This window comes from Asterias amurensis, chromosome 19 (assembly GCF_032118995.1).
Source record: "Asterias amurensis chromosome 19, ASM3211899v1".
In the NCBI taxonomy this organism is placed as follows: Eukaryota; Metazoa; Echinodermata; class Asteroidea; order Forcipulatida; family Asteriidae; genus Asterias; species Asterias amurensis.
Window position 1 is genome coordinate 6,946,148 of NC_092666.1, and position 21,610 is coordinate 6,967,757.

The 21,610-nt window shown below is 40.4% G+C and overlaps 1 protein-coding gene and 1 long non-coding RNA gene across 2 annotated transcripts; both read right to left on the reverse strand.

The window, feature by feature from the left end:
* Window positions 1-3,071: 3,071 nt before the first annotated feature.
* On the reverse strand, window positions 3,072-8,764 carry LOC139951823 (uncharacterized). Its single transcript, XM_071950889.1, has 6 exons — window positions 8,741-8,764; window positions 7,445-8,036; window positions 6,410-7,142; window positions 4,821-4,871; window positions 3,831-3,888; window positions 3,072-3,128 (listed from the first exon to the last, which is right to left on the reverse strand). The coding sequence occupies exons 1-6, from the start codon at window positions 8,762-8,764 to the stop codon at window positions 3,072-3,074; spliced, it is 1,515 nt and encodes a 504-aa protein (XP_071806990.1).
* Window positions 8,765-16,761: 7,997 nt separating this feature from the next.
* LOC139951549 (uncharacterized) lies at window positions 16,762-18,084 on the reverse strand. The gene is made up of 3 exons (XR_011787796.1): window positions 17,961-18,084; window positions 17,453-17,584; window positions 16,762-17,188 (listed from the first exon to the last, which is right to left on the reverse strand). It is a non-coding gene; the product is annotated as an uncharacterized lncRNA (long non-coding RNA).
* Window positions 18,085-21,610: the final 3,526 nt, after the last annotated feature.

The window sequence follows — 21,610 nt, forward strand, 5'->3', positions numbered from 1 at the left end:
TGAGAAAATGAGAAAACATTCATAATGTTATAATTTGTTTAGAGTGACCATTAGCATCGACGTCAATCTGTCTTGAAAGATGGGGGGAGGAACATCGTTAGTCATACCATCTACGGCGTGGGGTCCCGCCTCGCTTAAGGGCCCCAGGAAAATTTTAAGGCCATTTATGCTCTCTAGTGCAATCTTATGAGTCTGAGGGAAGATGTGCCCCATCTGAGATCTTGGAATTTAATGGCTATTTCGAGCTATGACAAATGATGCACCATTTAATTGCTATCCTGGTTATTAGCTAAAAACCAATTCAATTATAGCTGCGTATACAAATTATTTCTACATACTGTATAATGCTCAGACGGCGGTTCATTCCTAGCATCGTCAAGGGTGGATTAAGACAGGAAATTCTATAAAGGGGGTGGGGGCTTGTTGGTAGGGCAAACCAATTAAAGATGGAGCATGCTATAAAGCGGAACGCAAAACCTTTTTCGGCCTGGGCAAAACTTTGCATTCTAGATTCTCTGGTGCAAACTTAGGCCAATAGGCAAAACGAATGGAACAGAACATTTATAAAGCCTTTTAAATGTGAGCAGCAGTTGTATAACCTTTTTGGTTAACATCATCTTCATGTGCGGATCTATAAGCATGCTCATGTGAAACCTTTACGGCGTGGGTCGGGCCCGTTTAAGGGCCTGGGAACAGTTCACATTCTAGATGCTCTGTGGTGCAATCTTAGGGCAACTGTCAACAAGAGGCAACAAGAATGGAATAGAGCAAAGCCTTTAAAATGTGAGCAGCAGTACAACCTTTTGAGTTAACAGCATCTTCAAGTACGGATCTACATACATGACACAAGTTGTAGGGGGCAAATGAGTCCGGGCTCGCCTAAAGACTCTGGACACTATTGGTAATTTTCAAAGACCAGTCTTCTCACTTGGTGTATCTCAAAATGCCTAAAATAACAAACCTGTGAAAATCTGAGCTCAATCGGTCGTTGCGAGATATTAATGCACAAAACAAAAAAACACCTGTCACACAGAGTAGTGTGCTTTCAGATGCTTGATTTCGAGACCTGGCATTCTAAATCTGAGATCTTGAAATGAATTTCATGAAAAATTACTTCTTTCTCGGGAACTACGACACTTCAGAGGGAGCCGTTTCTCACAATGTTTGATACTATCAACCTCTCCCCATTGCACGTTACCAAGTGAGGTTTTAGGCTGATAATTATTTTGAGTCACTACCAATAGTGTCCACTGCCTTTAATCAGGCCTGGATCCTAGATGCTGTTTGGCTTCTCACACTATTGCTCAAACGTTGACAAAATTGCACCTCCCCCTTGAAACAGTGGAAGGGACTATCCCCCCCTCCCCCCCCCCATTTTTGAAGGGTGGAGGACATAAACTCAAATGTTTGCCGTATCTAATGACTTGTCTTTATCTTGAAACTCAAGTATTGCACCGTATAAGACCAAACCCTGTGTCCCGTCAATGGCATCAATCATAATGTTTGAGCATTTGTGTGAGAAGCCAAACAGCATAGGGTCCAGGCCCGCTTATAGGCGATGTGACCATGTTTACATTCAAACCACCCTCTGTTGACAAAACACTCTATACGTCATGTTTCGCCGGGCACCTGAGTTGCGCAGTCACAGTAAGATTGCGTACACTTTCTAGCTGGCTGCCAAAACACAAAGGTTTTGCCTGGCAGTATGCGCGCGAATCATGTTATGGTTTTCGTGTGATGTCAGAGGTCACATCGTCTATAGGCACGGGAAAATTCTGCATTTTAGATGCTCTGTGGTGCAATCTTCGGTCAATTTTGAGAGGGGGACGTTTGATATAGTGTCCCCCACCCTTCTAAAAAGTTGTGTCATCCTTAGGGGTCTTGTCAAAACTCATCCTGGACAGACCACAGGACGAGGCTCGTCCGATGTCACATTTTTGTCGGACGGGCCACAGGATGGGAGTTCATATGGAACAAGGTTCCACACGATGAAATGTGTATTCCCGTCCGATACACAGTACCCAAGGCACCCCACTGAGCGCTCTGCGGTTTCACTGGCTCATTAAACACTAACTAAACAAACCTGGGGTTTGCGGTTTGGGGCAAGTCTGGACTGACTGTTTGGAGGTCACTGTAGGAAAGATTATACTAGCATAGCTCATGTAAACCGTTAACAGTGTTTTATTCTCCATTCCTAAATTGTATAGGTTTATAAAAATTAAACCAATGAAAAATATAAAGCATCAAATGAAAACTTATTGCAATATTGGTGAAATTATCCACCATCTTGAAAAATAACCACATGGATGCTAATCATGGCCACCCGTTCATACACAGGAAATTCCCTTCAAAGATTTATACCCTTCAAAAATGGACCATAACACTTCAAACTTGTTGGATTGTGGGGTGATGTTCCAAGGTTATTTATTGTCTAAATTACTTTCAGGATAATTTCTATTCAATCACGATGCATCAAAAGGGATACATCATTGTAAAGGTGCTGTTTAATAACATGGATTTCTCAAATAATTAGATTTTAATCTAAAGATTTTAAAAGGGGTTGTCCCACTAGATTGAATGGCACCAACACGCATAAACATAAAACTGACTGTTTATTGTGTTGATCCTAATTCATCATTTGACGTTTGTGACTTTTGTTTTAAGGAAATATATACCGTAAGAACCGTTTGCTTTTTAACATTTTATAATCACTGCGTACAATTTTGAAAATACCATTGTAAGATATCTATTTAAAATACGTACATTTTAAGTGCATAAAACTTCTATCCTTTTGTTGATAATGAGTTAAATTAAATATATATACTGTAATTAAAAACACCCCGACCGATTTAAACTTTGTAATGAACTGAGTTTTTTGGGGGGTTGATGCAACACAATTACATTCGAGTGCCTTCAAGTTTAAGTTGACCATTAATAGTGAAAGATACGAGAATCGGATCCGTCTCATTGTTCCAAACTCTAATAAAACAAGGTACCCCGTTTGTTCGAAAACTTTTCTTGTTGATATGTTGAAACTGATTCTCTAGGATCTCAAATAATTAAATAAGCTTTTATTGACGCAGAAGAACAACATAGACAATAAAGACAATTGCAATTTTGTCCACAGACTGAAATAAAAACGTTGAAACCCATCCTGTTAAAAAGTTACAAATTGAAATGCACAGAGAGCTTAAGACATGACCAATTTGTCTGTAGTAAATACTCAAGGTCATTGAAGCCCAGTGTGAAACCGCAAACTGGCCCTCGGGAGACCCCCTGCTTGTTTTCCAGTAGATAGCAATCTAAACACTCTGCGGTTTGTAAACAAATGATCTCTGGTGAAGGCCAGTCACTGCGAGCTCGTCCTATAGCCCGTCCGATAAAGTAATCACTACAAGGGAATTGAACATGGGACAGAAACCTGGTCCTGGACGGGCGCCCGTCCGTTGGCTGTCCAGGATGAGTTTTGACAAGGTCCCTTAGCCCCCAGGATTAATGCCCATGGCGAGACACAGGGTTGGTCTTACACAGTGCAATACTTTGGCTTCATGATCAAGGTGGTCAAAAAGATGGGGGGGGGGACATTTGATATTGTGCCCCTCTTCCCTTGTCACACCCCACCCCCACCTATTTGATGCCCACCACCATTAGTAGAATTTGAAACTTTGTATGGTGGAATTATAACTATAAGAACATTTTGTGATAACACCGTGTGAGTCTCTTTTTGAATAGTGTTGGTTAGGAAAAGAACTATTGGTTAAAGACTCATGTTTCTATTAATATACGCTGATCATCTACAGGAGAAAAATCATTAGAAAGACTGTACTTACTGTTTGTCTAGATGCTACTGCTCGCCGAATGTACTTCTGTAGGGCTTCTCTACGCAACCTACAATAGACAACAAATATCGGACAAATTTACATCAGCTGCTGTTAAACGAAGAAATTCAGTCTGAATGATCTACATGTGTAGTTGCATGTTTTGTGTGCATTTGATCACTAGCACTAGGCATAGTTAATTTTTTACAGTATTACATTTAACAATCATCACCAGTTTCTTAAAAGCTCAGAAATGCCTAGTTCATTTTGATGGGCCATAATAAATAATTTGCAGATATTAATTACCTATTTGTCTTTTTAAAGACAAATTTGTCTTTTTAAAGACAAATAAAGCACTTGTGTTTTAATCCAACGAAGTCTTTTGGGGAAAAAAGTACCTACATGTGAGGTGAAACTAAACATGGATTGGAAATCACTAACAAGGCAATACTTTTTTTAGAAACCTCTTTCATCAGTGAAAAGGGTACAAAAGAATTTAGGCTTTGCATGGTGAGGTATCAATTGTATTTGGTTTGCGGTAACAAACACCATGTGTGTTTCTACTTGCCAGGTAGAGTTTGTTCTTTAGAGAACTGTCTTGCTTTATTTTACTACCGCAAAGAGTAGAATATCAGATTTTGGGGAAACTTGTTCTGAAAAGAACTGTCCTGCTTTGTAAATATACCCTGGCGCAGGTATAGAAAATTGGCTGGGACAACTACTTTAGCTTTATAGGATCATAATTAACTGCACTACCCCGGAGTCAGTCTCTTGACGATGGCTAGAGCAAGCTAGTCAAAATGTTGAGACCAATTCAAGAACTGAATAGTGATTTGGTTCCCTATTGGGCAATCCATATAGGCTTCTGCTTGCTTTTTGTTGATATGTCTCTAATTATTTTACTAATAATGCAAAAGTTATACATTTCTACTTATTGTTGCTGTGTGTTTTGAAGTTTTTAAAGCCTGGGTGAATAAATAAATAAACAAATAAATAAACTACTTGTCCTCTGCATTGTTCTCACTAAGCCTCTTCCTTGATTCAACCTCTTCCCTGCAAACAGCCAATCAAAACAAACAAAGCTCGGTAAATAACACCAAACTCACAAATCTCAACTCATGTTAATCCGGCATGGTTAGGCCTGTCGTCTTCTTGATACTCCAAGGGTTTATGAAGATGCACCAAAAATTCAATCCATACTCAGTGATACTGCCTCTTGAAATACATAATTCTAAAAACACCCCCTTTCTGGAGCTCCAGCCCTGACCCCACGCGTCGACCTGGTATTCTTTTAAAACGTAAGAGCCCATAATTTAATAACAACAAGTATGCTAGTAGCTGGGTTAAACAACAGAGGAACCGCAGTTGAAATGACCAGATAGAGAAAGGACCAATAACACTATAATTAATACCAGTATCAGCCACCAGACTTGAGATTTGCTGAATTGGGCCCGCCAGACACCCCCCCCCCCCCCTCTCCTGGGTTAAACATCTGAGGAACCACCTAAAACCAAGTTGAAATGACCAATGATGACACTATTCCCAATACCAGTATCAGCCACCAGACAAAGGTTTTGCTGCATTAGGCCTGCCAGACACCCCCCACGTTAAATATCAGACCCCCTTGTAAACCAAGTTGAAATGACAAATGATGACACTATTCCCAATACCAGTATCAGCCGCCCGACAAAACATTTGCTGCATTTTTATTTATTTATTTATTTTAAATCTTTAGACATACACAATAGTTGCAAGTTGTACAGGGGCTGTCAAGGCTAAAACAAAAGTATAAAACTGTCATCAAAAGATGTGTAAAACCAGACCCCTGCCAACGATAAAAATATAATTATACAATATAAAAAGGTGATTGCACTGAAACATTTAAGAATCACACAATAGAAATCATTAAAACACAACAAAATCAGACTATTGAAAACATAAAACTACACCCACAACAAAACACCGCAGCGATAAGAGGAAGGGACAACAATTGAAAATAATAAAAAACATACAATGGACTAAAAAAAAACACAAAAAATAAAATTGGCACAGAGTGCACCCTCACAGATTCATGCCAACCCACTGGGCTCGAGGACAATGATAGCAGAGAGCCTCCCCAAACACCCAAAAAGCACAAAGACCCCTTAGACAATTAAAACCACTAGCACTTTTAACATACTAAAAATTCCCCCCTCAGCTTCATACGAAAGGACTTGTACCCCTCCAAAATCAAAACATTCCTGGTATCCAAAGTGAGCTCTGAGAACATTTTAGGAAAGCGAACAATGGTAGAAAATTTATAAGCATCCGTCCTAGGTTTTAGGTGATGAAAAGTGAGCAATTCTGTGTGACGGGAGTTAACTTTAGACAGATTAGTTAAGTCATTCATAAAACTATACCGAGTGGACATCAACAGTTTTACAATAAAGCAAATGTTTAAAAAAAATCTTCTGTCAGACAGCAACATCAGACCCAGAGTCTTCAGTCTTTCTTGATAAGGCTGTTCCATATATGTTTGCCGAAGTATCATCCTGCTGGCTCTGCGCTGTACCGATTCGATTGATATGATGTGTTTTTTACGGTGAACCCACCAGACGGGTGAGCAGTAGTCCAAGATTGGCTGCACAAGAGTCTTGAACAAATGGAGCGATACGCACGAAGGACAGTTGCCAGAGATGAGGCGAATCAAACCAATCAGTCTATTACATTTTGAAGTAACAGCCTGCACTTGTAGATCCCAAGATAAGTTACTCTGGAATATACAGCCTAGAAGCTTGATGGAGTCCACACATTCCAGGGGGGAGTTTCCAAGATTGTATTCTGGTTTGCTCATACGTCGCCAAGTCAACCGTATCGATTTGCACTTGTCAGCATTTGAGCGCAAACAGTTCAATTTAGCCCAGTTAACTATAGTGTTTAGGTCCTTCTGAAGTAGAGAATCCGGCGCGTCAGTTGTAACATTTTTGAACAAAGATGTGTCATCTGCGTACTGTACAAGGTTCGAAGAAAGTTGAAGCTGAAGATCGTTCGCGTACAAAACAAAGATCAGGGGGCCAAGTACAGAGCCCTGTGGCACTCCTGAACCGACCGGTAGCCAGTCTGAAGTAAAGCCTTTGTAGACAACTCGTTGCAGGCGGTTTGTTACAAACGACTCAATCCAGTCAAGAGCAGCACCCTTTATGTTGTAGCAAAGTTGGAGTTTCTTAACAAGAATATCGTGGCTTATAGTGTCAAACGCACGACTGAAATCTAAGGAGATTACATCCACTGCAGGTACCCATGCGTCCAAAGATTGAAGCCATCGAGAAATAGCTGACACCAATGCTGTAGAACAAGACCTCCCAGGAATGAACCCATGTTGCCGGTCAGCTACAAGTCCGTTGATTTGACAGTGGTCGAGAATTTGACGACACAAGATTTTTTCTAAAAGCTTGCAGATTATTGGAGTCAAAGAAACGGGTCTGTAATTGATCAAGTTGCTCTTTTCTCCTTTTTGAAGACGGGCACTACATTAGCACGTTTCCACGCACTTGGAAGACAACCTGAAGCAAGAGTGTGGTTGTAAAAAGTTGTGAGAACAGGAACAATGGCTGGGGCAGCAAGTTTCAACATTTGGGCGCTAATACCATCAGGTCCATATGCTTTGTGTGCGGAAAGATTCCGAATCTCAGACGAAACTTGAGTTGAAGTGATGGAAAAACGTTCCAACGGGGGAAATTCCAACGTGGGAGAAGTGACACGGTCCTGGTCGGTGGATCCGGAGAAAAAACTGGCGAAAAGAGAGTTAAACTCATTTGCAATCCGAGATGGGTCACTTATATTTTCACCATTGATGAAATAAGAATTGGTAGATTGAGAAGATTTGCGTTTGGACTTCACAAAAGACCAGAAAGTTTTCCGATTATCTCTTTTCTTAAACAAATCAGTTACGAAGTCACTGTACGCCCTTTTGGAGAGATTGCGTACTTTGTTCCTGACAAGTTTAAATTGTTTCCAAGCTGTCTCAGTTCCACTTACACGAGCTCGTTTAAACAACCTTTGCTTCTCAAGGATGAGCTGATGAAGTTCCTCGGTGATCCAGGGCTTAGCTCTCTTGCTACCTTTTCGGACAGGAACACACTCCTTGACGCAATTGAGGAAGAAATCACTGAACGTATCCAAAGCATCGTTAATGTCGTTGTAGTCAATCACTCCCCAAGGAACTGCAGCTAGCAAAGTCTGGAAATGAACAAGGTCCGTTTTGTGGTACTGGAAGGTTTCCCTTACACGACGTGGTAATTTTCCAGGCGACCCGCGAATTAGGGGCCCGCCATCCAGGGGCCCGCCAGACACCCCCCCCCCCCGGGTTAAACATCAGAGGAACAGCCTGAAACGCAGTTGAAATGACCATAGAGAATTAGGACGATTAACACTATTCTTAATACCAGTATTCAGCTGCCTGACAGAAGTTTTGCTGCATTGGGCCCGCCCGACACCCCCCCCCCCCTACTTAAGTAAACATCAGAGGAACCACCTCAAACAAAGTTGAAATGACCAATGACACTATTCCCCAAACCAGTATCAGCCACCAGACAAGGTTTTTGCTGCATTGGGCCCGCCAGACTCCTCCTCTCCCAACCCCCAGGTTAAACATCGGAGGAGCCACATAAACCAAGTTGAAATGACCAATAACACCATTCCCTATACAAAGTTGGGGGGGGGGAGCAGAGCGTCTGCCAGGCCAAATGCAGCAAAACATTTGTCTGGCGGGTGACACTTTGTTTTTGGAAAAGTGTTTTTGGTCATTTCCACTCGGTTGCAGGTGGTTCCTCCGATATTATGTCAAAGGGGCGGAGGAGCGGGATGTCTGCAGGCCTAAGCAGTTTGTCTAGCAGTTCATACATGTGGATGTAAAGGGTTTTAAACCAGAAAGGGCTTTCAACCTTTTTCAGTTGCTCAGATCTCATGGTGTTATCTCCTTTCATAAATTTTGAACAAAAGGTTGTATAAACCTAGAGTTTTCAAAGTAGCAGAGTATAGCTTTTGCTCTTTTCAGATTTCCAAAAATTAAATAAAAAATGACAAGGGTCGAAAGACAACTCTTTTTGCCTTAAAGCATCATTGTACAAACTTAAAGTCACCTGGAAGTAGAATTTTTTTCTTTCAAACATAAGAGTATATAATTTTTTTAGTAATTGTTTGGAAAAGTTTCCGTATGGCGCCACCACTTTTTCATTCGATATGAAAAAATTTAGTATCTAATTTACCTCAATGAGATATCCTTTTTTGTAAAAATGAGTGAAAAAGTGGTGGCGCCATACGGAAAGTTATCCAATTGTTTGTCACGATTTATATGTTAAAAAAATATATAAAGTTGTTTGGGGGGCTGACTCCGCCTACCCCTTTTGTGACGCCATTCGAGGCAGACTTTGCCTGCAATGCGTATAATAAACACACGTGCAAAGTACATGTACGTCCAAGTCGTGAGTTGGTACATTTCAAAAAGTGTTTTTCTGCATTCAGCAGCAATACACCTGGTCGGCATTGCCGGAAAAAACATTTTTGTTTGTTTTTAAAAGTACAAACTCACGACTTGGTCCGTACATTTTGCAATTGTGTTTACTCTACGCATTACAGGCAAAGTCTGCCTCGATTGACGTCACGAACAGCGCCTTCTCGGGTCGGGGTCTACTGTTAAATTTGTAAATAACATAAGAACTGATTTTTTAAAACCTTAGTTAACTGATTCACATTCCACTCATCAAAACACATTAGTGACAAAAGCTTTATTTTTAAAAAATACCACTTCCAGGTGACTTTAAGAGCCCAATAAAACTTCTGCCCACAAATTAATCACAGAAGATGTTCAACTGCCTCACTGGCTGATGACCATTATGCAATACAAGACCTACCATTGGAACTAGTTGTGGTATTGGCAGTCTGTTTTTCAGCTGAAGTGCCAGGCGGAACATGTCAGTACTGGGCAGGCCCGCCCACCGTCGCCCACCATGGCTACAACACTGATCATCACCAATGAAGGTAAGTATTACAGTTCCAACATCAAGAGTACTGTACTGTAAACAAAAAAGGTGAAAGCAAATGAGAAAATTGGAAAGAAGTTGTTCAATCTTCACTTACCTTCATCCATTGTTGAAATGAACGAGCTTTACCACTGATTGGTGATGTCTTTACCTCTTCCACAGAATAGAAGAAGCAGGCGTGGGTAAACAAAGCACACATCACATATCCGTAGACAACAAAACAGGCCTAGGCCTAGTGTCAATTATTATAAAAAAATTTTTTATAGGTAATACAGCATGTACACAAAACAATGAGATCAACTGGATTATTATTAGGCCCAAAGAGAAGAAACACAGCACTAGTAACCTTAATAATCAACCACTTGATGATTGGGTACTCCGGAACTTCTGTAACTACGGTAAAACACTACCATATCGTAACTGGTAAATAACAAACTTTCCCATGCACGCAGCAAACCATCATGATTGATCATCACACTGATCACGAGCCCCATACTTAAAAAATACCAATATCCCATCTTTAGAGATAACAAAAGAAGAAAAGTCCTACTCACTTCTATACTGCACGCACGGGCGAGAATTAACTGGTTGATGGATGAAGAATAATCTGTAATTTTTAAGGCGATTTAGTGAAATTATTGGAGAACATTGGTGAAGAACAATTGGCGATATAATTTGAATCATAATGAAATTAGCCTGTCAATAGAGGGCGCTATCAAAGTTCAATTTGTATGACTTTTACCAATATTTTTGTGCAGAAATCCAGCCTTCTATTTATTTGGTCGTTATCATACAGCATTTTTCATAATATGAGCAGTGGAATGTATTGCCTGCCAGGAAATAGACTGGAACGTAGGCCTAATTTCATTATGCCTGGAAGCACAAACACTTGCTAAGCACAGAAAAATAGCTTAAAGGCAGTGGACACTATTGGTAATTACTCAAAATAATTATTAGCATAAAACCTTACTTGGTAATGAGTAATGGGGAGAGGTTCGTAGTATAAAAGATTGTGAGAAACGGCTCCCTCTGAAGTGGGTAGTTTTCGAGAAAGAAGTAATTTTCCACGAATTTGATTTCGAGACCTCAAGTTTAGAATTTGAGGTCCCGAAATCAAGCATCTGAAAGCACACAATTTTGCGTGACAAGGGTGTTTTTTTCTTTCATAGTTATCTCGCAACTCCGACGACCAATCGAGCCCAAATTTTCACAGGTTTGTTATTATATGCATATTATGTTGAGATACAGCAAGTGGGAAGACTGGTCTTTGACAATTACCAATAGTGTCCAATGGCTTCTGGCGACCCCAAAATTTAATGTAAGAAGCGTCACTGCGGTAATGCTTCTCAGATTGTGTTTCTATAGGAACTATTCTTCCCATTATGACAATGAAACTCTGAAAAACCAGTGGAAAAAAATCTAAGTGGTAAGAAGTACGACAGCTTTGGATAGTACAATGCATCGTTTAAGAAGTACATTTACGTCCGGGTATGGAAAACGGGGTACCACTTTTTATTCCCTCCCCTCCCCCCCCCCAAATTGAATATAAAAGCATTACCGCAGTAACGCTTCTCGGATTGTATCCCTATTGTATCCTAATTTGACTAAATTCTTTCCAGTTGGACCATATTGAACTCTGGAATGCCATAAAACTTTATACATGCGGTGAGGAGTAGGGCCTATAGCAGTTGGATAGTAGGCCCTACAGTGCAAGTTTTAGATAAAAAAAATTATACTTCGCTTCCTGTTACAAACGCTTGACCCCCCCCCCCCTCCCCGATCATAACACGCATTACCGCGGTAATGCTTCTCAGATTATATTCCTATTGTGATCCTTCCTATTTTTATTCTCCCAAAAATTTAAAATGAGAAGCGTTAAAGGGAAGGTACACGTTTGGTAATTACTCAAAACAATTAACTTAAAAACTGACTTGGTAACGAGCATTGGAGAGCGGTTGTTCATGGTATAAAACATTCTGGGAAACGACTCCCTCCGAAGTAACGTAATTTTTGAGAAAGGGGTTATTTCTAACTAAAATATTAAAAGACTTCTAGCTAGAAGTATTTTATTCCTAGCTGCAAGCACACCTAATGTTTTCTCGCAACTTCGATGGCCAATTGAGCCCAAATTATGACAGGCTTGTTATTTTATGCTTATGATGGGATACACCAAGTGAGAATACTGGTCTTTGACAATTACCAAACGTGTACAGTGCCTTTATTGCCTCCCAGATTGTATTCCTATAGATAATATTCAACTTTCAAATAATGGGTCAGTAAAAACTTATAACTGCGGTGAAGCTTAGTAAACAGCTTTAGATAATCGCATTTTGAGAAACATTTCATCTTTTTTGTACATTATGGGGATGAAAAAGGTGTAACAATTTTGAACCCCTCTCACAAATTGAACATAAGAATCGTTACAGCGGTAATGCTTTCCAGCTTGTATTCCTATATAAAGGGAAAATTCTTTCCATGTTGACACAAATTACACAGGTTTTTAAAAACGCAATCACTTTTTGAAATGTTTTGTTGCAGATTAATTCTATGTTTGAAGTTCTGGCATAAAGAATCGTTAACCAACGGTCTTTAAAACAAACACTTCTCAAAACAGATGTTTTACTGTGTACTATCTCTTTAATAAAACTTCCACCGTGCAAAGTTTCAAATCATATCAAAGGAAATTACTGACTGGGCAAATTGTAAATGATTTTGGGGTGAACAAAGACAAATTCACTGGAGTGGGATACAAACCAAATAACTTAAGGTTTTTCCGGATTTTTTATAGGTTAACAAATCATAATTCACACGGGCCCCTTTTCCTTTGACATTTTGACAAAACAATGCACGGTTGTTTTACAGGGCAGGGGTATTTCTACTATTTTTTACAATGATCAGTCTACATCACACAGTTGTTTCCTGTTTCACATGACCAATGCATTTATTTTACTCAAAAGCCATACTTGTACACTGAATGTTAAGCTCTATTTTTCTCTGCCTCAATAAACAGCTTTGTTTATTGGTTATCCTTTACCAAAACCAATTGTTTGTACTTGATTTCATGAAGATAAATGTAAGTTTGAATGAATAAAAACCTGGCAACACAAATTGAACATTTTAAAACTTACTATAGCTTAGACCTAATGGCAAAAGAAAACACTTCAAAGTAAAGTGATTGATAATTATGTTAATGAGCATTACCAGCAATGACATACGGATACTAAAAATAACATAATGCCAGGGAGCTGATACACAGTCGAGTTATGATAATGCATTAAAGTTAATAAACTGCAAACTAAGAAAGCTTAGACGGAAGTTTTACTGAAAATTCATGAAATTTATAAAAATCCATTCATAAATACCCAAGACAGTTTCGCTACTCCTATTGGTTGAGAGCGCTACACCTGAGGTGTTTAAATGGTTGAGAATGACCAGGGCCCAATTTTATGGCTCTGCTTACCGCCGAATTCCGCGCTTACCATCACGATTCCCCGCTTACGTGCAAGCGCCAAATTTCTGAGGTAGGCTTTTAAGCGTAGAATGCCTAGAAGCGTGGAGTAGGCTTGTGCAAAAGCCAAAATTCGTCGCAAGCCCGTGAAATACACTTGCCATATACACAGAATTCACTGCTTCCGTAAGCGCTGATTCTTTGCTTACGGCAAGCAGAGCCATGATATTGGGCCCAGCTGGAGCTGTTTATAACCAGCTTTCTGTGCTAGCCTTTTAAGCAGAGAATGCATAGAAACGTGGAGTTACCATCACGATTCCCCGCTTACGTGCAAGCGCCAAATTTCTGAGGTAGGCTTTTAAGCGTAGAATGCTTAGAAACGTGGAGTAGGCATGCGCAAAAGCCAAAATACGCCGCTAACTTGTGAAATACGCTTGCCGTATACACAGAATTCTCTGCTTCCGTAAGCGCTGATTCTCTGCTTATCGTAAGCAGTGCCATGAAATTGGGCCCAGCTGGAGCTGTTTATAACCGGCTTTATGTGCTAGCCTTTAAAGCGTAGAATGCCTAGAAACATGGAGTAGGCACGCACAAATGCCAAAATTTGCCGCTAACCCGTGAAATATGCTTGCTGTATACACAGATTTCCCTGCTTCGGAGAGCGCTGATTCTCTGCTTACTGTAAGCAGTGCCATGAAATTGGGCCCAGCTGGAGCTGTTTATAACCGGTTTTATGTGCTAGCCTTTCAAGCGTAGAATGCCTAGAAACGTCATGCGCAAAAGCCAAAATTCGCTGCTAACCAGTGAAATACGCTTGCCGTATACACAGAATTCCCTGCTACCGTAAGCGCTGATTCTCTGCCTACCATAAGCAGTGCCATGAAATTGGGCCCAGCTGGAGCCGTTTATAACCGGATTTCATTGCTAGCCTTTTAAGCGCAGAATGCCTAGAAATGTGGAGTAGGCACGCGCAAAAGCCAAAATTTTCCGCTAACCTGTGAAGTACGCTTGCCGTATACACAGAATTCCCTGCTTCGGTAAGCACTGATTCTCTGCTTACTGTAAGCAGAGCCATGAAATTGGGCCCAGCTGGAGCTGTTTATAACCGGCTGGCTTCCGCGTGTCAGGCTTGCACGTACGCCAATATACTCATGCCAAACACGCAATTCATAGCTTTTAGTAACAGGGCGTAATGTAAGTGCGCACACATATCTATTTCTAAGCGCGCTTTTTAACAAAAGGGCATTACTATTAATGGGAATAAAAGATTAGTGACTTGTTCTTAAACGTATGTTGCTGTGCAATAAAGGCCCTCGCCATCTGCTCGGGCCTTTATCACCTGGCAATGACCCTGCTGGTTTTAAAAGGCCAATAAAGAACTCGTCGCTTCCCTTTTGTTCCCCTATCAAACGTCCATCAATTGAACAGATAAACAGTTCTTGAACTTGGTTCATGATCTGCTCTAATGAACATGTTATGAACTGTTTTAGGCATGGTCATTGACTGATCATGAACATTCTTGAAAGTTCATCGAGCCTGATGGGGTTACTGGTTAAATGCATAGAGCTATATATACATACGTATATATAGCTGTATTGTTTGATGACAATTAGTTAACAACAGGGTGGACCACGTGAAGGTTGTCATCTCCCACCCCACAAAAGGGATCGTAATAAATTTGAGTGTGTAACCACTACAACAATTGCTTATTTGTAATGTTACCCCTCTCTGAAAATTATTTATCACTATTATTTTATATTATTATTATAATATAAAATCTTGATAATGAGTACTCTACTCTGCTAAGACAATGCCATGACCTTTGTAATTATTAAACCTTGTTAATGAGTACTCTATGACAATGTCATTCCCTTTGTAATTAATTAACCTCGTTAATGAGTACTCTATGACATTGTCATTCCCTTTGTAATTAAATAACCTCGTTAATGAGTACTCTATGACATTGTCATTCCCTTTGTAATTAATTAACCTCGTTAATGAGTACTCTATGACAATGTCATTCCCTTTGTAATTAATTAACCTCGTTAATGAGTACTCTATGACATTGTCATTCCCTTTGTAATTAAATAACCTCGTTAATGAGTACTCTATGACATTGTCATTCCCTTTGTAATTAATTAACCTCGTTAATGAGTACTCTATGACATTGTCATTCCCTTTGTAATTAAATAACCTCGTTAATGAGTACCCTATGACATTGTCAATACCTTTGTAATTAAATCATCTCATTGGTGAGTACTCTATGACATTGCCATTCCCTTTGTAATTAATTAACCTCGTTAATGAGTTCTCTATGACATTGTCATCACCTTTGTAATTAATATAACCTCGTTAATGAGTACTCTATGACATTGTCAATACCTTTGTAATTAAATCATCTCATTGGTGAGTACTCTATGACATTGCCGTTCCCTTTGTAATTATTTAACCTCGTTAATGAGTTCTCTATGACATTGTCATCACCTTTGTAATTATATAACCTCGTTAATGAGTACTCTATGACATTGTCATTCCCTTTGTAATTAATTAACCTTGTTAATAAGTATTCTATGACATTGTCATCACCTTTGTTATTAATTTACCTCGTTAATGAGTACCCTATGACATTGTCAATACCTTTGTAATTAAATCACCTCTTTAATGAGTACTATATGACATTGTCATGACCTTTGTAATTAAATAACCTCGTTAATGAGTACTCTGTGACATTATCATTCCCTTTGTAATTAATTAACCTCGTTAATGAGTACTCTATGACATTGTCATAACCTTTGTAATTAAATAACCTCGTTAATGAGTACTCTATGACATTGTCATTCCCTTTGTAATTAAATAACCTTGTTAATGAGTACCCCATGACATTCTCATGACCCTTGTACTTAAATAAACTCGTTTAATGAGTACTCGTAACCAACCTCCCTTTTCACACGACACAATGGCATGACCTTTCACATTAAAAGCTTTATTCAGAGTTACCAACAACAAAGTATGGTGGCCACCATGTAAGCTACCCCAGAACAAATACCATGTAAACAATTAGACTAATAAATAATTGATAGACAGAATGACACATTACAAAAGTTACATTTTATATTTGATTCATTATTCAAATTAAGTAGTAACAATACAAAACTTAATGTCTCATAAACACTTAAACACACTCATTAAAACAAATTCTCTTTTTATTTGTTATGAATTTACTACAAATAAAATTATGTTGTTTCGTATTTTGTAATTAGCAAACTGCATTACAAATTAACTTAACTTGTTTCATGGTTGTAATGCGGTACTTCATTACGCACATGAAGCTTTTACATACTTGCAATAAGGTACTTTATTGCAAGCATGTTATAATTACATGATTGTAATGAAGTACCTCATTACAAACATGCAATTTTTGTATGTGAATACATGAACTTGTATAGTACCTCAATACAAGTTTATTATGTATTCTGTCTACATACTTGTAATTTCAAGTATGTTGACAATATTTCTAAAAGCACATATACTTCCAAGAATGAATTAAACAGGCCAACGAAATGTGAAATCTTCACAAATCTTTTTTTTTTATTGTAAGTGACATAATATCTAGCCTATGTGGCTCCATACTGCAGAAGGAAGGCTTCTTCATCACCATTCCACCTTGATCTTTCTTGTGCTTATTGCTTGATGTCATCCATCTAACGCCAACTTGGTCTGTCTCTTCGTCTCATTCGTGTACTTGGGTTCCATTCTGTTGACAATGTGTTCATCTGTTGTCATGACGCCTTAGATGAGGTGGTGATGATGATGTTGTATGCTATGCTGACTTTAAATGGTACGGCATAAGGTGGCTCAGCATCTTGATGTGTCCAACTCAAAGTTGTTCGACTGCGTTAGTCCTGTAATATGATCAAAAACCAAAAAATAAACCAGTTAGATTGCGACTTGGATTTAAAGATCGAAGATTTGTGCATAATAGTAACAATAATGGCTTTTTATAAAGCATGCATATCCCTCACTCAGTGACGCTCCTGGCCCTTTAACAGTATTCGTGCAAGGTAAATGGGACTAACTTTAATTATGAGACCCAAGAAATGTCAATTTTATGCACTTTAATTGACTTCTAAACTTGAAAGTCAAGCTTAACTTAAAAGACATCTTACCTTCATATTCCATTTGGGACCCTGGTATGTAGCTGCCTCAAGCCATGATGTATCTCTCTCTCTCTGTACTGTGCTGTCACATCTTCATGGTCCAGGTTGACGGGATGGCTGGAAAGCAGTCGTCACAATCATCTGAAAGAAAATTACAATGTACTACATAAGTACAAACCATATAAAGACATAGATCATCAGGGGCAAATTTCATAGAGATGCTTATAGGCACAAAAAGGATCAAAGCATAAAATAATAGAGAACTGTTTTAGCAATATTTTCTGCCTAAACAGCTCAATAAAATTGGGATCAGATGATCATCACAGGACTACTGCTTAAAAAAATGCTTAAACTGACTTTTAAAGCACTTTTAAAGGCATTTATCGAAGAAAAGGAACCTTGTAGGGGATGGGACTTCCAACACCATTTGGGGGTCTAAACCAACATGTTTTCTACGAGGGACCAAGTGTTAAACCGAGAGCCCTTTAATTAACAAGATAATTTTCTAGCCATCTACCAATGTTTGATGTGCTTCAATCACATGGGATGATGGCTCGTAGTCAGGCACCCTCTGGGATGTGGCTCGTAGTCAGGCACCCTCTGGGATGTGGCTCGTAGTCAGGCACCCTCTGGGATGTGGCTCGTAGTCAGGCACCCTCTGGGATGTGGCTTGTAGTCAGGCACCCTCTGGGATGTGGCTTGTAGTCAGGCACCCTCTGGGATGTGGCTCGTAGTCAGGCACCCTCTGGGATGTGGCTTGTAGTCAGGCACTAAAAAGATTCACACAAAAAAACTTGGCTAGGGCAAGCACTTTTAAAGGCATTTATCGAAGGAAAGGAACCTTGTAGGGGATGGGACTTCCAACACCATTTGGGGGTCTAAACCACCATGCTTTGTAAGAGGGACCAAGTTTTAAACCGAGACCCAATGAATTAACAAAATCATTTTCTAGCCATCTACCAATGTTTGATGTGCTTCAATCACATGGGATGATGTCCTTTAGGCAGGCACCCTCTGGGATGTGGCTTGTAGTCAGGCACCCTCTGGGATGTGGCTCGTAGTCAGGCACCCTCTGGGATGTGGCTCGTAGTCAGGCACCCTCTGGGATGTGGCTCGTAGTCAGGCACCCTCTGGGATGTGGCTCGTAGTCAGGCACCCTCTGGGATGTGGCTTGTAGTCAGGCACCCTCTGGGATGTGGCTCGTAGTCAGGCACTAAAAAGATCCACACAAAAAAACTTGGCTAGGGCAAGCACTTTTAAAGGCATTTTTCGAAGGAAAGGAACCTTGTAGGGGATGGGACTTCCAACACCATTTAGGGTCTAAACCACCATGCTTTGTAAGAGGGACCAAGTTTTAAACTGAGACCCAATGAATTAACAAGATCATTTTCTAGCCATCTACCAATGTTTGATGTGCTTCAAACACATGGGATGATGTCCTTTAGGCAGGCACCCTCTGGGATGTGGCTTGTAGTCAGGCACCCTCTGGGATGTGGCTCGTAGTCAGGCACCCTCTGGGATGTGGCTCGTAGTCAGGCACCCTCTGGGATGTGGCTTGTGGTCAGGCACCCTCTGGGATGTGGCTTGTAGTCAGGCACCCTCTGGGATGTGGCTCGTAGTCAGGCACTAAAAAGATTCACACAAAAAAACTTGGCTAGAGCAAGCACTTTTAAAGGCATTTATCGAAGGAAAGGAACCTTGTAGGGGATGGGACTTCCAACACCATTTGGGGGTCTAAACCACCATGCTTTGTAAGAGGGATTAAGTTTTAAACCGAGACCCAATGAATTTACAAGATCATTTTCTAGCCATCTACCAATGTTTGATGTGCTTCAATCACATGGGATGATGTCCTTTAGGCAGGCACCCTCTGGGATGTGGCTTGTAGTCAGGCACCCTCTGGGATGTAGCTCGTAGTCAGGCACCCTCTGGGATGTGGCTCGTAGTCAGGCACCCTCTGGGATGTGGCTTGTAGTCAGGCACCCTCTGGGATGTGGCTTGTAGTCAGGCACCCTCCGGGATGTGGCTCGAAGTCAGGCACTAAAAAGATCCACACAAAAAAACTTGGCTAGGGCAAGCACTTTTAAAGGCATTTATCGAAGGAAAGGAACCTTGTAGGGGATGGGACTTCCAACACCATTTGGGGGTCTAACCCACCATGCTTTGTAAGAGGGACCAAGTTTTAAACTGAGACCCAATGAATTAACAAGATCATTTTCTAGCCATCTACCAATGTTTGATGTGCTTCAATCACATGGGATGATGTCCTTTAGGCAGGCACCCTCTGGGATGTGGCTTGTAGTCAGGCACCCTCTGGGATGTGGCTTGTAGTCAGGCACCCTCTGGGATGTGGCTCGTAGTCAGGCACCCTCTGGGATGTGACTCGTAGTCAGGCACCCTCTGGGATGTGGCTTGTAGTCAGGCACCCTCTGGGATGTGGCTCGTAGTCAGGCACCCTCTGGGATGTGGCTCGTAGTCAGGCACCCTCTGAGATGTGGCTTGTAGTCAGGCACCCTCTGGGATGTGGCTCGTAGTCAGGCACTACAAAGATCCACACAAAAAAAATTGGCTAGGGCAAGCACTTTTCAAGGCATATATCAACGGAAAGGAACCTTGTAGGGGATGGGACTTCCAACACCATTTGGGGGTCTAAACCAAAAAGTTTTCTAAGAGGGACCAAGTCTTGAACCGAGACCCCTTGAATTAACAAGATCATTTTCTAGCCATCTACCAATGTTTGATGTGCTTCAATCACATGGGATGATGTCCTCTAGTCAGGCACCCTCTGGGATGTGGCATGAGCCAGGCACCTTCTGGGATGTTGTCAGCAGCAGGTAGCAGCACATCCCCAGCAGAACTGCAGACTCCTGAATAAAATATCAATCGAGTCAAATCAAAAAGTGTAACACTGCATGTCTCTATGTGGGTCTATACATAAGCATAGACTTGGGGCCCTTTTGATTAATTATGATCAGAATTTGGAAATGAACTGACGAATTTCTGTTGAATTTCAACTCAAATTTCAACCCAAATATATTTGAATCGTAATTGAAAGGTTTCGAATAGATAAGCATTTTACGAAGTTTGCACACTCATAATCTAACCCCCCTCCCCATACTCATGAGGACTCTTGCAAATGGAAAATTGGTGATTTACAAAGATAAACTTGACCATGGAGTCCCTTTTTTCAATTTAAACAAAATCTTTATTTTAGGATAAATCTGAACAAATTATGGTCCCTCATTACTTCCCCAGCCGTCAACCAAACTGAAAATAAACTTACCTTGTGCTGTTGCCTTCCTCACAGCGTACACAGCTCCCGTTGATGTCTTCGTGGCCGGAACTGGATGGTGTGTGCAGTTTCCATTGGACTCCCATAGGCAGATGGTTCCATTCACCGTCGCCGTAGAAAATAAAAGACAAACATAAACAGTGAGAAAAGTGCACTTCGAAACAGAGTTATTCATGTTACATATGATTGTCAGGTGTGAAAAAATGGCGTGCGTGGTTGTTACATGACGTGTAAACAATGACGGATGGTGTGGAGTTTGAGATTAAGATGTCACATGCAAGCATGCTGGTATATGAGCTTAGTAGATTTAGGTTAGTGTGCAACGCTGCGCAATGGGTAGGACGTGCAAGTTTGGTTAGTATAGCAGTTATAAATAAATTAGTGATAGCAAGGTTGATAATGTACCTTTCTAGGTGGACGTGGTCCCACTGTGGTAATGCAACTCAGTAGATTCCTATGAATTAAAGATGTGTCCAAGTATGTTGAGTACCGCTTTACCATCAACAGGATTCTAGTGGTTGCAGGGCATGTGAAGATGAGAAGGACTCCATACCAGGTCACCAGACTCAGTCATTGCATGTATGGGAAAAAGGGTGACATTTCCAAGTTAGACAACAAAAATCAGAGTAGTGGTATACTATGGAGCATTTTTAGTATAGTTTTTGCATTATTAAGCACCTTAATGAGCCGGCACAAGGTGCTTAAGAACAAGAATGTTGGCATGGAAATGCTTTTCATCTTGTTAGTAATGTGTTTGCTGGGGTGCTATAACACAGCATCATTGTGGAGTTGTGTTGTTGCGAGCCCCTGCTGAAAGGTCATGACAATGTTCCGTTGGGGAAAGACATGAACTTAGCATGCGTGTTGTTTTAACT

Excerpts from the sequence above, each read along its gene's own strand:
- LOC139951823 (XM_071950889.1), bottom strand. The coding sequence starts at position 8,764 with ATGAGATCTGAGCAACTGAAAAAG. Across the intron at positions 3,889-4,820 it reads GAGAACAATGCAGAGGACAA|GTTGCGTAGAGAAGCCCTAC; the intron begins GTAGTTTATTTA and ends TGTCTATTGTAG. Across the intron at positions 3,129-3,830 it reads CAGTAGCATCTAGACAAACA|TCTGTGGACAAAATTGCAAT; the intron begins GTAAGTACAGTC and ends TTTTTATTTCAG.